This window comes from Opisthocomus hoazin, chromosome 6 (genome assembly GCF_030867145.1).
Source record: "Opisthocomus hoazin isolate bOpiHoa1 chromosome 6, bOpiHoa1.hap1, whole genome shotgun sequence".
Lineage (NCBI taxonomy): Eukaryota > Metazoa > Chordata > Aves > Opisthocomiformes > Opisthocomidae > Opisthocomus > Opisthocomus hoazin.
Window position 1 is genome coordinate 34,732,486 of NC_134419.1, and position 12,722 is coordinate 34,745,207.

Sequence of the window (12,722 nt, forward strand, 5' to 3'; positions counted from 1 at the left end):
TTGTATGTCATCTTGCTTATCTTGGTGTAAACTGAGGTCATTTATAGCAAGAGAAGGAGCGCTAGCATGAGAACCACATTAACACTATTATTGTTGTGAAGTTTGTGGCACACTGAGTATACTTTTTGAGTTTTGACAAGCAATGGAGTCTTAGCAGAGACATGGAGAACAGACAATTCCCGTGATGGGTGTAGAGATGTTTAATGTAAATTAGGAGGTTGTCAGGTGGGAGAAAAGGAGGGAAAAGATTCATGGAAAAATGAAGAAGCAGCTTTTGAAGGAAGACTTCAAAGGAGACAAGAGGAAGAGTTTTTCAGTTTGGAAGACAAAGAGTGTGTGAAAGCCCAGTCAGACCTGAAAACTGAGAGAGCACAGCGCTAGCAGAAATCAGGGTAAACAAGTACAGAAATATAGGCGGCACAACGCTGTCGCGCCTGGACTGCGAAGGGCGGGCGTTGGAACGCGTGAGCCCTTAAGCTGGTGAATCCTCATTTGCTATGGATGTGCTCCTGAAGATTGCGTGTCTTTCATTCTGGTAACTGCGAACTTACAAGACGTTATTTCCCTCATCTGGGATGTTTCTGAAGCACGGAGCAACAACATGCACAGAAATATGCCTGCACACCAGTCACAGTGAAGCCCTTTTCCTTTGGGAACGAAGAAAATGCTGTGAGGACTCGCAGGTGATTGTGGCTGTTGTGAAATTAGAGAGATAAAAAATCCATGCAAATAAAATCCTCCCAGATGAGTAGACCTTACTTCAAGTTCTTCAGAAGAGAGAGATGAATTTGTGATATCACTTTACTTTTAAATTTCCTATTAATCCTGGTTGGACAAATGGAAGCTCACGGAGCGAGGAACATAGATGCTAGTTCTTGCTTTGTTTTAGATATTGAGCCCTGCTTTTGGCTTTGATATTTTCCCAAAACACCATGTTAAAACCGTTCCCCATCTTTGGATGAAAGCATTTGCTGACAGGAGAAATGCATTTGCCTTTGAACTGAGTGTGTTTCAGCATATTTTATAGGTTTGTGTATTTTTGCAACAAATTATTTAATTAGGAAAATATTTCATTATGGTTTGATAATCTGCAAGATCCATCTCATGGGTGTAGATCCATTCCCTGGTGCTTTGCTTTACATTTCTGCAGTGGCATTTTAAATGAACACTATGGAAGTCTAGGATCTACTAAGGGTGTTTGGCAGCAGAGGAGTTAATGTGTCTGCCAGATGTGTCTGGTACTTTCAGCAGTCATAAATTTAGTTGTTGCCAATTGCACTGTGTTTTTATTACTTCTACAGAGATTTACGAACTCTTTATATTGGCTGAATTACACGAGAGCTTGTTTGCTAGAAAAATCTGAGTGCTGCTGCCTAGCGAGGAAGGGAAATGACTATGGGCCAAAAGTTTCAAAAATAGGAGCATAAAGCTAGACTGTTAAGCTCATATTTAGTCTCAGAGTAAGTGACTTCATCTTCAGAAGTTTGGAGTTCTGAGCAGTTCCCACTGCGGTGGTGCAGAGGCTCTTGGATGCATTTGGTATTTTCAATAGCAGGTCCCCGTTCCTCGCTGGGAGGACGCCCTTCCCAAGGTGTGCAGGGATTGCTCGTGCTTTGCCCCTCCGAGGCCGGGAAGAGGCCGAGCCGTGCCCAGGTGTGTTGCAGGACACACGGAGCCCAGGTGCCCTAACCTGGCACGTGTTGGAGCCTGGGAGGTGAAAGGTTTCCACGTACTTCTAGTGAGGCAGCGATGCTTTGCAGTGCCCCTTGCTGTGATGCTTGTTTCTTAAATATGTGGTGGCCCTTTATGTTGTGTTTCCTTCATGCTTCCAGCTCTTTGTGTGCCCCGGAGAATGGTACAGGCAATGTATAACTATGCTGGGAAAAAAAAACCCGAACAAAAAACACCGGGAGGATTGGAAGTCTGGTTAAGCTCAAATCTTTTATTCTTACAGCATTCTAATGTTTAATCTATTTAAATCCACACAGACTTGTATACTAAGGCTTTAATACTGTTGTTTTGTCTTTTGAAATAGTCCCTCCTAGTATCAAAGGAGGGAATACTACCACAGAGGTATCGGCGCTTCTCAACAATCTTATAAATTTGGAATGTGAAGCCAAGGGAATCCCTGTTCCTACCATTATGTGGTACAAAGACGGCCGCCCGGTGATTTCCAGTCCCCAAGCGCTGTATGTTGACAGAGGGCAATTCCTGCAGATACCTCAGGCCCAAGTCTCGGATTCGGCAAAGTACACCTGCCGCGTGACCAGTGCTGCCGGCGCTGCTGAGAAGATATATGCCGTGGATGTCTACGGTGAGTGGGAGCTTGTTGAGCTTGCTATTTGCCAGGTTACAGGAGGTGCATTCTGGAAGCTCCTCTGCCTTCCTAGCGCCAGCAGCCTTTGCAGACCCGTCGGGGGGAACGGCAGTCCGCGGCTGCGGTGAAAGACTGGCCTGGATCAGCAGGGCTGTGCTGAGGGGGTGTTGCACACTGTGCTTTATGTGCTCCGTGCTCGGAAAGCTCTTGGTTTCACAGGCCTTGATACCATGCTTTGGTGAAGTCTCAGAACTATTTCTTCTCCATGTATCCTTTCTCTTTCTCACACGTGCATGCTGAATAACACTTACCTGAAATAGCCGCTTTTGGCGAGAGCTTTAGCATACTGTTTGAAGACCTTGGTATTTAGTTCTTCCCTCTCAAGGCCCTGAAGATCCTCTGTTTTGTACAGCTGGTCAATATTGAACTACAGCATTTGACTTCTCTGTTTCCCCTTTGTCTTGGCTTGCCCTGGCAGCAAATTCTCACATGAAATTGTGCGTGACATAATGGTGTATAGAGCCAAAGTGGTGGGGGAGGAACTAGCCCATTTGCTCTCAGTACATTTTCTGGCTGCAAAATTAATCACTTGCAATATATTTTTGCCTTTCTACAGTTCCTCCGGTAATTGAGGGCGATGCTGACACAGCCCAGAACAGGCAGGTGGTTGCTGGCAGTTCCCTGACGCTGGAGTGTAAAGCTGCTGGCAACCCCCCGCCCCTCCTAGCCTGGCTGAAGGACGGTGTGCCTGTGCAAGCGAGCGAGCGGCTCCGCGTTGCGGCTGGCGGGAAGAGACTGGAGATTCTCAACGCTGTTGAGGCTGACCGGGGCCAGTATTTGTGTGTGGCCACGAGCGTAGCTGGAGAACAAGAAATCAAATACGAAGTTGAAATCTTAGGTGTGTGAGCAACAGAACTACTAATTTATCACATTGCCATAAACCTACTGAAGGAGGTTTTTACTTTTGTTGGTATCGTTATATGAAATATCAATTAGTCAAGCCACATATCTAGTTAAACTTGGGCACTGCACACTTGTTCTGTCCAGGGTTACAGGACAACGTGAAGATTCTTACTTTCAGGTTAGTTCTTCAAGAGCTTTTGTGCATGTGGTAGGTAAATGTTATTCTCAGTAACCTTTAAAATTCTTCCAACTTGTCTTCATGGAAGAAAATCGTAGATATGAAAGATATCAATTAAAAATATTACAGAGTAGTTGCCTCTGGGGAGGAGAACATCTTTCTGAATTGGAGTTGTGTTGTGCAAATTTTGAACCTTTTCTTGAAAAAGATTTTCTTCTTTTTCCATTGAAAACTGTACCACGATCTGCATCTCAGCAGTCCTTTCTGAATGTCTCTGAGTAAATGACCTGTACAAATGTTAATCACATTCTCCTGATACGGAAGGGTTTATTTAAGAACTTTCAAGGCTTGGTTTTTAGGCCTTGAGCTGCCCTCTTGAAGAACATTGCGTACTATTGCGTGCAGATGTGGAGCGTTCATTCTGCCGCTCCAGGCAGGTCTCGGGGGTCTTGCTAGTCAGTGAAGGAGTTGGGGGGAGCTGTCTGGCAGCGCTTCCTCCTCAGCCCCCCCGCTTCTGCCAGAGAAACGGACAGGGCGAGAGGACCTGGAAGAGGGTCCTCTGCATCTTTGCTTTCTCCTTCTGCTGACAGAGGGTGCTAAAAGTCACCCCAGCCCCCTCCGCTCCTTCACAAGGTTGTTGAGAAAGAAGCTGGAAAAAACAAACTAGCAAGAGAAGAATAATTGGAAGCCAAAAAATATAATTGGGTAGATACTTCTCTGTAAAAGGAACAGTGATGAACTGCAAACCTGCATATGTCCCAAAGTGAGACAGATGTCAAGATTGTTTTTTTCTTTTTTGTAACATTACTATTTGAGATAGACTTTTATGACATTTCTAGTGCTTAATGTTTGTGTTGATGGATTTTTCTCTCTTACAGTCCCACCATTTGTGGAAGGTGGGGATGAGCTCTTGGACTATATTGTGATTCTCCATAGCCCTTTGGAGCTGGATTGTTCAGCAACAGGGACACCTTCACCAACTATCGCGTAAGGGGATTGCTATGACAGTAGAACAAAAATCTGTTGGTTGGTTAGATGAGCTTGGAGGTAGTCTTTATGAACTGCCCATGTTAGTGATGGTTAATGGGTGGAGGACAAAATCCTGGCTCCACTGCAGACAGTGTCAGGCACGCGCATGGCAGGATGAAGATTTTAAGTGCATTGGTATGTTGTTCCACTATACATGGCCTGGAAATTAGGATGGATAACAAGAGCTGACGACTCTGGTTCCCTTGCTAATGCAAATGTGTGCTTTCCATCTGCCACCAATGATTGCTTTTGCTTTGGAGATTTCTGTCTGCCACATCCGCTTTCACTACTGCTTTCTAGCTGTCACCTTTCTGTTCTTCTCTAGTGCCTGTTCCCTGGTACTCCCTTCTCCTGAGAATCCGTTTCGGTCCGTGGCACTCAGAAAAGCAGAATACTACCTGACGTCTCCAAACCTTCCTAGAAATGCAAATAGAGTTACTGAGACATTCTGTTTAATAGAACTGTGCACATTTTAGGAGTGCTGCTGGTCTTACTTTCATAGAGATCTGAGAGTGTGCTTTCTTTTTGGTAGGTGGTTGAAGGATGGTCAGCCAGTTGAAGAGGGAGCTGGACATAAGATCTTATTAAATGGAGAAAAACTTCTTATCTCTCAAGCTCAAGTGTCAGACACTGGCCGCTATAAATGTGTGGCTGCAAATAAGGCAGGAGAGCATGAAAGGGAATTTGATGTTACTGTGCATGGTAGGTTACTCAAGGCGGGGGGTGGGAGGGAGCAGCAGACTGCCTTTATTTTAAATTGCTGCCAAGAAGGTGCTCACATTTTCTGTAAATGTTTGTTTTACTAGGTTAAAAAATTGGAGATGAGAGTAGGTGAAATAGAAGCAGAGCTGCTTTTACCTGTGGTGTATGGCTTCTATGTATTTAAATGTAGGTGTTCAAATGATACTTCATTTATGGTTTTGGTTATGATTTCTTGCAGTTCCTCCAACCATCAAATCAGCTGGGACTTCTGAGAGAGCAGTTGTGGTCCACAAGCCAGTGACACTGCAGTGCATAGCCAATGGCATTCCCAGCCCGTCCATAACCTGGCTGAAAGATGGCCAGCCAGTAAACACGGCCAGAGGAAATATAAGAGTAAGCACTGCTCTTTTATGGCATCCAAACCATGAAAGATAGTTACAGCAAGTTATACATGTTAGCGCTTCTTTTCCTTTTGCTTCCCTCATGCTGTGATACGAAGATGCTAAAGATCCGTTGTGGAGAGCGATGGGCTTTTTACCTGAACAGGATGGTATCTCAGATTGAATAGCAGTGTGTAGTAGACTGAATCCTATTAGACACCTCCGTACCAGAAGAGTCCGTCACTAAATTCAGGATCCAGCTCCTTTCAGTTGTACTTTAACCTTCCAGGTCTGATTGTCTGCCCATTTGGAGGTGGCTCTACCCACGTGAAACTGTGAGGCGGGATTTAGATGCATTTTTCTGTTAGCACTGCCATTGCAGCGCCTACCTGTCCGTCCCCTTCTCATTGTGAGCTTCTGGTTTTCAACGAACAGCCCTTCCTGGTGCTTGCATGCTCCCGCGGTCAAGCGCTTGTGACGGCTTTGGTTTACTTTAAGCTGGAGCGGTTTTTGACATCTTGCCAGCGGCAGCTCTCTCTGCCTGCAGCCTCCTCTTCACCGTGCTTGCCTGCCCCTCTGCCATCTAGGTCTCCTCACAGCTGAACAGCTAATAATCCTGGTGTCCCAGGGACACGGACGTCTCTGAACCATGACGCCTCTTGCATGAATATTAGCCTCAGGTTAGGAGGAAGATGAGGCTGGCTGTATTCAGCGTAAACGTCTGCTTTGCCGTTATGCTTCATGCTCTGCCTGGGATCGTTGTGTAAAGTGGTTCCCTGCTCTCTGTTTTGGTACAGCTGGAGTCCTCAGGCCGTATTCTGCAAGTTGTCAAGGCCCTGCTCGAAGATGGTGGCCGGTACACTTGTGTGGCAACAAATGCTGCAGGAGAAGCCCAACAGCACGTTCGGCTTCATGTGCATGGTAATGTTTCTGCCTCTAGTTAGAAGCTAAACTTGGCTGTTTGGAGGCAGCGTTTTTACATCTGTATTCCCTTCTTTTCTAAGCTCTCGGGCGTTTTTGTTGTGTCTGCACACCCATCTTTCGGTTTTCTTTCTTTGTCCCAGTCCATTAGTAAGAAGTCAGTGCAAAAGCTGTCTTTCTTGGGATTTAGCCTTTCTTGTGTGGTACCAGGAGCCACAGAAACAAATGGCTTTCCAGTTAACTCTGCTGTGCAGCGGTACCCCGAGAAGCCTAACGCGTTGCACTAACCCACCACTCAGAAGGGTGCTCTGTGTTTCTGAATCAAGATGTGATGTACCGCTGCTGCCGTTACTAGTTTGATCCAAGTCTTCTGGGGATAGTGGCATTCCCCGTGACCGTGCAGTGGGGAAATTTTACAGGAATGCCTTGTCTGAGAAAGAAACACTCTCTAATGAGGGGATTTTTCAAACTGTTTAAAAGAAATTTTATTTTGCAGCCAGAAACAGTAGGAAAGGAATCAGGGAAACTTGAGAAACTGTTGCTTGCATAGGAATTTAATAAAGAGTCTCACCATGATTTATGTGTATTTGCCTCAGAAGTGGTCACGGAGTGTTGTGCATTCTTGATGTGACCCAGTCCTCAAGGGATACAGGAGGTGCAGGGATGGACTGTGGCAAAATGCTCACAAGGAGTAGGATTATGTTGACTTTCATGGTCAACACAAGTTTCCAGGGACTGGAAAATGTTAAACTGAAATGAAGAGAGATTGGAGTATCTCCATGAATAAGAAAGAGAAACCATACTCATTCTATAGCATGATAATTGCATTGTAGTTAATTATAGTCTCAATCCCATGCTCACAAACACCTCTTTTGTTCGCAGTCTTCATGTTCAAAGTGTCATTATCTGGTGTTTCTGTTGTTTTGCGAATTTATAGACTGTAGTAAGGTAGAGAGTCCTGCTTTGTTAAAGCCATATACAACATTCAGTGTAATGTTACCAGCTCAAGTGAGATGAGCTTGCCACGTTAGAAGAATTACTCTTCTATATTGTGCACCCGTTTCCTACGAGTCCATTTCAAGTGCCATTTTTCCTGAAAAAATAAAAAGTAATAATGTGTTATTCCTCTTAACACTATTGAGGTTATGTAATTAGAGAGTATTCCCATTCCAAAGACGAACTTTCTTGAGAAATGCCTTGGTCGTCAGGCAGTTAGTTGCAGCTTGTGCAGTTCATTGCTGAACGTTTCTCAGAGGGCAGATTACGTTGTGATTGGATGTTCTGCTAGCTGGGTGGCTGAACTAATGAAAACCTGATGCCTTTGTCTTTTCCCAGAACCACCCAGTCTGGAAGATGCAGGGAAAACGTTAAATGAAACAGTGGTGGTGAATAATCCAATCCATCTTGAGTGCAGAGCGTCTGGGAGCCCTCCGCCAGGTATGCACATGCACCGTTGAGAGCATCAGCAGAGCGGAGAAGAGGTTTTCACTTTTCCGTGTCTTTTGAAAGGAATGGGTATTCTGAACACGAGGTTGATTCTGTGGTTTTTTAGCTAGAAAATATTAAATGCTATGTATAACGGGAAATGTCAGTATATCAACTGACGTGGAGTAAGTGTTGAGGAATTCCGTAATCCCCACCATTTTGAATTAAATGGAGGATAATCTGCTCCCTTGCACGTATGGCAATACCCTGTCCGTAGACAAGAATCTCGTTAGACTTCTGCTAAATCAGCTTTGGATACATCCACTCTTTTCCCCTGTCAGGCCAATATTTTCTAGTATAGGGCAGAGTTAAAACAATACCTTGTGTATGGAGTGTGCCTGTCATGTGTGGCCGTATGGAGTGTGCCTGTCAAGTGTGGCTGTGCCTAGGACCTTACCTAAAGCCTGCTGACGTCAACAGGAGGCTCTTTGGTCATGGCCCTTTGCCTGTGAGAACGAGTAGATTTGCTGTGTGTGTACAGTGCTTTCTGTGGGTTGCCCTGATGATAAATTATACAATTTATATTATTCATTTATACAATGAATTTGTGGGCTCTCCTTATAGTGTAAGCTTTGAAAACTAGGCCACGTATATCAGTGGCTGTTTTATTTTCCTCACTTTTTGTGGAATTATACTTTTTTGCCTTTTTTCTTAAGGCAAGTTTCCCCATAGAAATCATAAACATTTACCCAAGTGAGAGCTGAAGGAGTTTGGCTCCTGTTTATGCTGATGGATATTTTGAATTATTTCTGAACTGAAAAAAATCTAAAACAATCTGTATTTTAGTTATTTCATTGCTGGGATTCTTTCAGTGCTAGGATTTTTTGGATTAGGTCTTTTATTACAGTTAATCTTTTTTTGTTCTGCTTGTTGAGATACGCAGATAAATTTTTATTTCCTTCTTTTTTCCAGTGCGTGTTTTTTGTTCCCACCATCTTCTGATGGGATATAAAAATACCTTATTAATATGAGAATAATTTTCTGCATTAATTATTGTACAGCAAAACTTGGGGTATAGTGTATAACTAATATGTTACATCTAGTATAACAGTTTATTCTTGTGCTGGTGATAGTCCCATTTTCAGAAGAAAGATGTTACTAAAGTTCAGGTGAGAATCCAGGTTCATCTTCTCCACATTTTAAAGAATTAATTCTCGGCAAAATATCACTTGCTAGAATCATTTATACCTGTATGAAACAAAATCTGAAATTATTGAGGGTATATGTAAAATGTTATGAAAACATAAGGATTTTGTCTCTATTTTGCACTCTTTTTTCCTCATCAAATTGCCAGTTGTTTTAGGACAAACAATTAAAAGAATGGCATTCATATAATTTATACAATAAAAGCAGTTTGTTCACCTCTTTTATGTATGGTGTGATGCTACATACTGATGTCAAGATACGACATCAGCTAAGAAAAGCGATGGCACAGCAGCACGCTGAAAAGGCAGCTTGCCTGCAGTCTTGCTCAGCGGTCAGGCCAGGTTCCTGCTTCAATGTGTGTCTTTCACAGAAAACTTGTGTGCCATGGCAAATGGTTCCGTAAGTACCAGGCTCCTCTCACCGAGTAGGGAATGATGCCAGTGGAACATCAGTTACACGTACTGCTGCTGGAGGGTGCCGTCTTCTGGCTGAGATGCAAAGGATCCTCCGTTTGTGTAGATTATCAAGTTCCTAGAAAATTTTCTTGTGGTGTAATACCAGTTTTCTGGGCTTTATTTTCAGTTTTTCAGCCTGCCAGTTGAACTTTGATTTGATTGCTTGCGCTTTGATTCTGTGAACTTTCCCGGGTAGTTCAGTTTGTTATAGCAGTACTTTAGGGTAAAAGGTGAGAAAATGATATGTATCATATTACTGCGTGGTTTTAAACAACTGCTGTTGGCTGTGGTATGAGATGAGTAAATCCTCTCTCAGTATGCTTTGTCTGATAATTTTTTAACTTCAGCACATTTTTTCATAAATACATGGTGCGCAAGTTGCCAAGTTTGCTATAGAATTCTCTAGGCACAGTCAGTATTTTGCACAAATGTTACCGATTTCCTCATTTTCTAGTTCCTTTTTATTGTTATTAATTATGCTTGATGTTGATACTGGTTTGTAAATGTTGGTGGTACACATCTGAAAACTTAGATGGAAAGTTTGAAGGCTGTTTGCTCCCTTAGTTTGTAAAGGGGGTATTTTGGGCAACTTTTCCGCCTTCCCTTCCATTCCGCAGCTATCGCGTGGTACAAAGACGGTCGGCCACTTACCAGCGCTGCGAGCACCGCGGTCCTGCGCCGAGGGCAGGTGCTGCAGATTGAGGGCGCGCAGATCTCCGACACCGGCGTTTATAAGTGTGTGGCTGTCAACACAGCGGGCATGGCTGAGCTGCTTTACAGTCTGCAGGTTCACGGTGAGTCTTGTAAAGCTTACAGAAACCTCCTGTCTGCACCACCTCCTCTCTTTTCCAGTCTGCTGAGCAGACTTACCGTCGCTCGTCGCACTGTCGTACTGTAAGAGACACGGCACGGGGGAGAGGGAAGCAAGTTCACTCTTCTGGTTTTTGGTGATATTAGAATACATATTTTGAATTGGGAAAAGGTGGTGGGGGAAGTCAGCTCTAAGAATAATGAGCAGAGGCACCAGGTTTGTGGAACAGGTATTTATGTCAGCACTTCAGCAATTTGGAAGGCTCTGCAATTGCTGGGTTTTGCTGTAGATGACTTTAAAGCTCACAGCAGATAAAGAAAGGACCCAGCTCAAATGTTCTTTCATAATCCAAGAGTTTTTAGGAAAAATGTACTGTGTCTAATGAGATGAAGTGGAAGTGTGGGTGTTTGCAGACAGAAGACACCTGATCAAAAGCCAAACTGGAGCTTTTCCACTGATTGCAGTGGATTTTGGATGGGGCCGTAGTCCAAGTTCTTATCTTTGATACATGCATATGCATGTAGCTGGTTTTCTGTGGGAGTCTTCCATGCAAAACTGTGCCCCAAATTTGGCACAGTGTCCCCAGCTGAGATGCGCGCAGAGTATGTAGTTCCTATTAGTGTTAATTAACAATTAATGAGTTGGGCAGTACATTTCCACAGAATTAATGACCGCCATGGGAAAAACTGGTGGCTCAAGATATGGTCAAAGGCAATTAACCCCACCCAGTGATTAATTCCCAGGAAATATTTAGAGCCAAGGTCATTATTCAGGTTAAACCGAAAAAGTGAAAAAGAACTCCTGAGCGCAAGCATGTGGTGGAATTTCAGCGGACACGTCTGGAGTTTTCGAGGGAAGTAATACTTTCTGACTTAGACACATAAAATTGTTTCCCCTTCCAGAACAGAATATATGCAGTTGCAGCTAGAACTAATTGCATCGAAGGAAGCTGAAACACCTATCCATGAACCTACTTAATTCAGCTTGCATCGTGCCAGGCTTACCATGGAGTGCTTTTTGAGTTTACCTTGAACAAGTTAATCAGCCAGTTCATGAGTCTGAGGAGAGAAAACTTGCGTGTTTTCCCCCCTTAACACTGGAAGCCAGAATGGCTACGTGATGGAGAACAGGCTGAAGTGTCAAGGACAGAAAGTTACGCTGCGTTTGCTGAAAGCCTGTCTAGATTTCTGTGTGGTGCTCGGCATTGTGGATGAGCGCCTCCGTTGGTTGATTACCGGTTGTGTTCAATGGCTGCTGTTGTTAAGAGTGTTGTGGATGCAGCAGCCATGGTAGAAATTATCAGATCATTTTTGCATTAAAAGCAATGCTTCGTACTGCAGGCTGAACATTAATGAAACGAGGCCGGCCTGCTGGAGGAAGCAGGTTGAATTCCAGTTTAGTATATTCCCATGACCTCACTGTATGCAGATTTTTCCCCTTCTTTCTCATGACTAACTTTTTCACCATTTAGGAACAACGGGTGCTATTGTAGTGAAATAGGGGAACTGTGTGCATGTGGGGAAAAAAGATTATAAAATCACACTTGCTTTTTTCTGCCATTTCTGCTATTACTGGTATTTATCTTAGAGTAGGTACCCTGAGGTACAGGCTGTTAGAGGTTGCTGAATTTATTAATGAATCTTACTTTCAGTACTGACTTTTATACTTGTTTTTTTCCTCGCATAGGATGAGTAGATCACACCGTTCTCATCTCTTTCTAGGAGTGACTTCACGTTCTAAGTTTTGTACTAATACTGACTGTAAAGCTTTATTACTAAGTAATTAGTGGTAGGAGCAAATAAAATTGTTTGTTTGAATTCTCCTGATAAATGAAACATCTCTCGTTTTTAATGCTTCTTGTCTCCCTTTTTAACATAGCACTACAAAATTTGCTAGGCTCTATACTTGTAGTAAGTGTTTTGAGATGTTCCATGAAGATGTTTTTTAGCATCAGATAGATGTTATACAGTCTAATCTGGTAAATGTTCACATATGCTCGGCAAGGCCAATTTATTACTGTGTGGATATATTTGCTTTATGCAGTTTATATGATCAACTTCTTTCTTTAATCCCCGCCACTCTTAATGCCTTTCACAAGGTCTAAATGGAATATTATACAAGTTTGAGGGAATGTTTTCTGGGTTTACGTTATGGTTCCTGGGTTTCGCAGCTGTCCTATGGGCTGGGGCCCAGTCCTGCTCACCTTGCTCACAGCAGTTGCACTGAAGTTATCTGACTGCTTGTGCGTGGAAAAAGCAGGGTTTGGCACAGAGCAAATAAATGACAAGAGTTCGGTAGGAGTGACGTGGAAAATCTTTCCAACAATGTAGTGCCTTGAAGAAAAAGAAATAACGTGCAAAAGTAAGCGGCCCATTTAATTTCATTGTGATTAATA

The 12,722-nt window shown here is 43.4% G+C and overlaps 1 protein-coding gene across 1 annotated transcript in view; it reads left to right on the forward strand.

The window, feature by feature from the left end:
• Window positions 1-12,722, forward strand: part of HMCN1 (hemicentin 1) — a 195,460-nt gene that overhangs the window by 102,621 nt on the left and 80,117 nt on the right. The window contains exons 31-38 of the mRNA XM_075422725.1: window positions 2,036-2,314; window positions 2,934-3,215; window positions 4,277-4,385; window positions 4,960-5,129; window positions 5,368-5,522; window positions 6,307-6,430; window positions 7,766-7,867; window positions 10,134-10,310. Coding sequence (XP_075278840.1) covers window positions 2,036-2,314; window positions 2,934-3,215; window positions 4,277-4,385; window positions 4,960-5,129; window positions 5,368-5,522; window positions 6,307-6,430; window positions 7,766-7,867; window positions 10,134-10,310 — 1,398 coding nt within the window. The remainder of the gene's footprint in view (window positions 1-2,035; window positions 2,315-2,933; window positions 3,216-4,276; window positions 4,386-4,959; window positions 5,130-5,367; window positions 5,523-6,306; window positions 6,431-7,765; window positions 7,868-10,133; window positions 10,311-12,722) is intronic.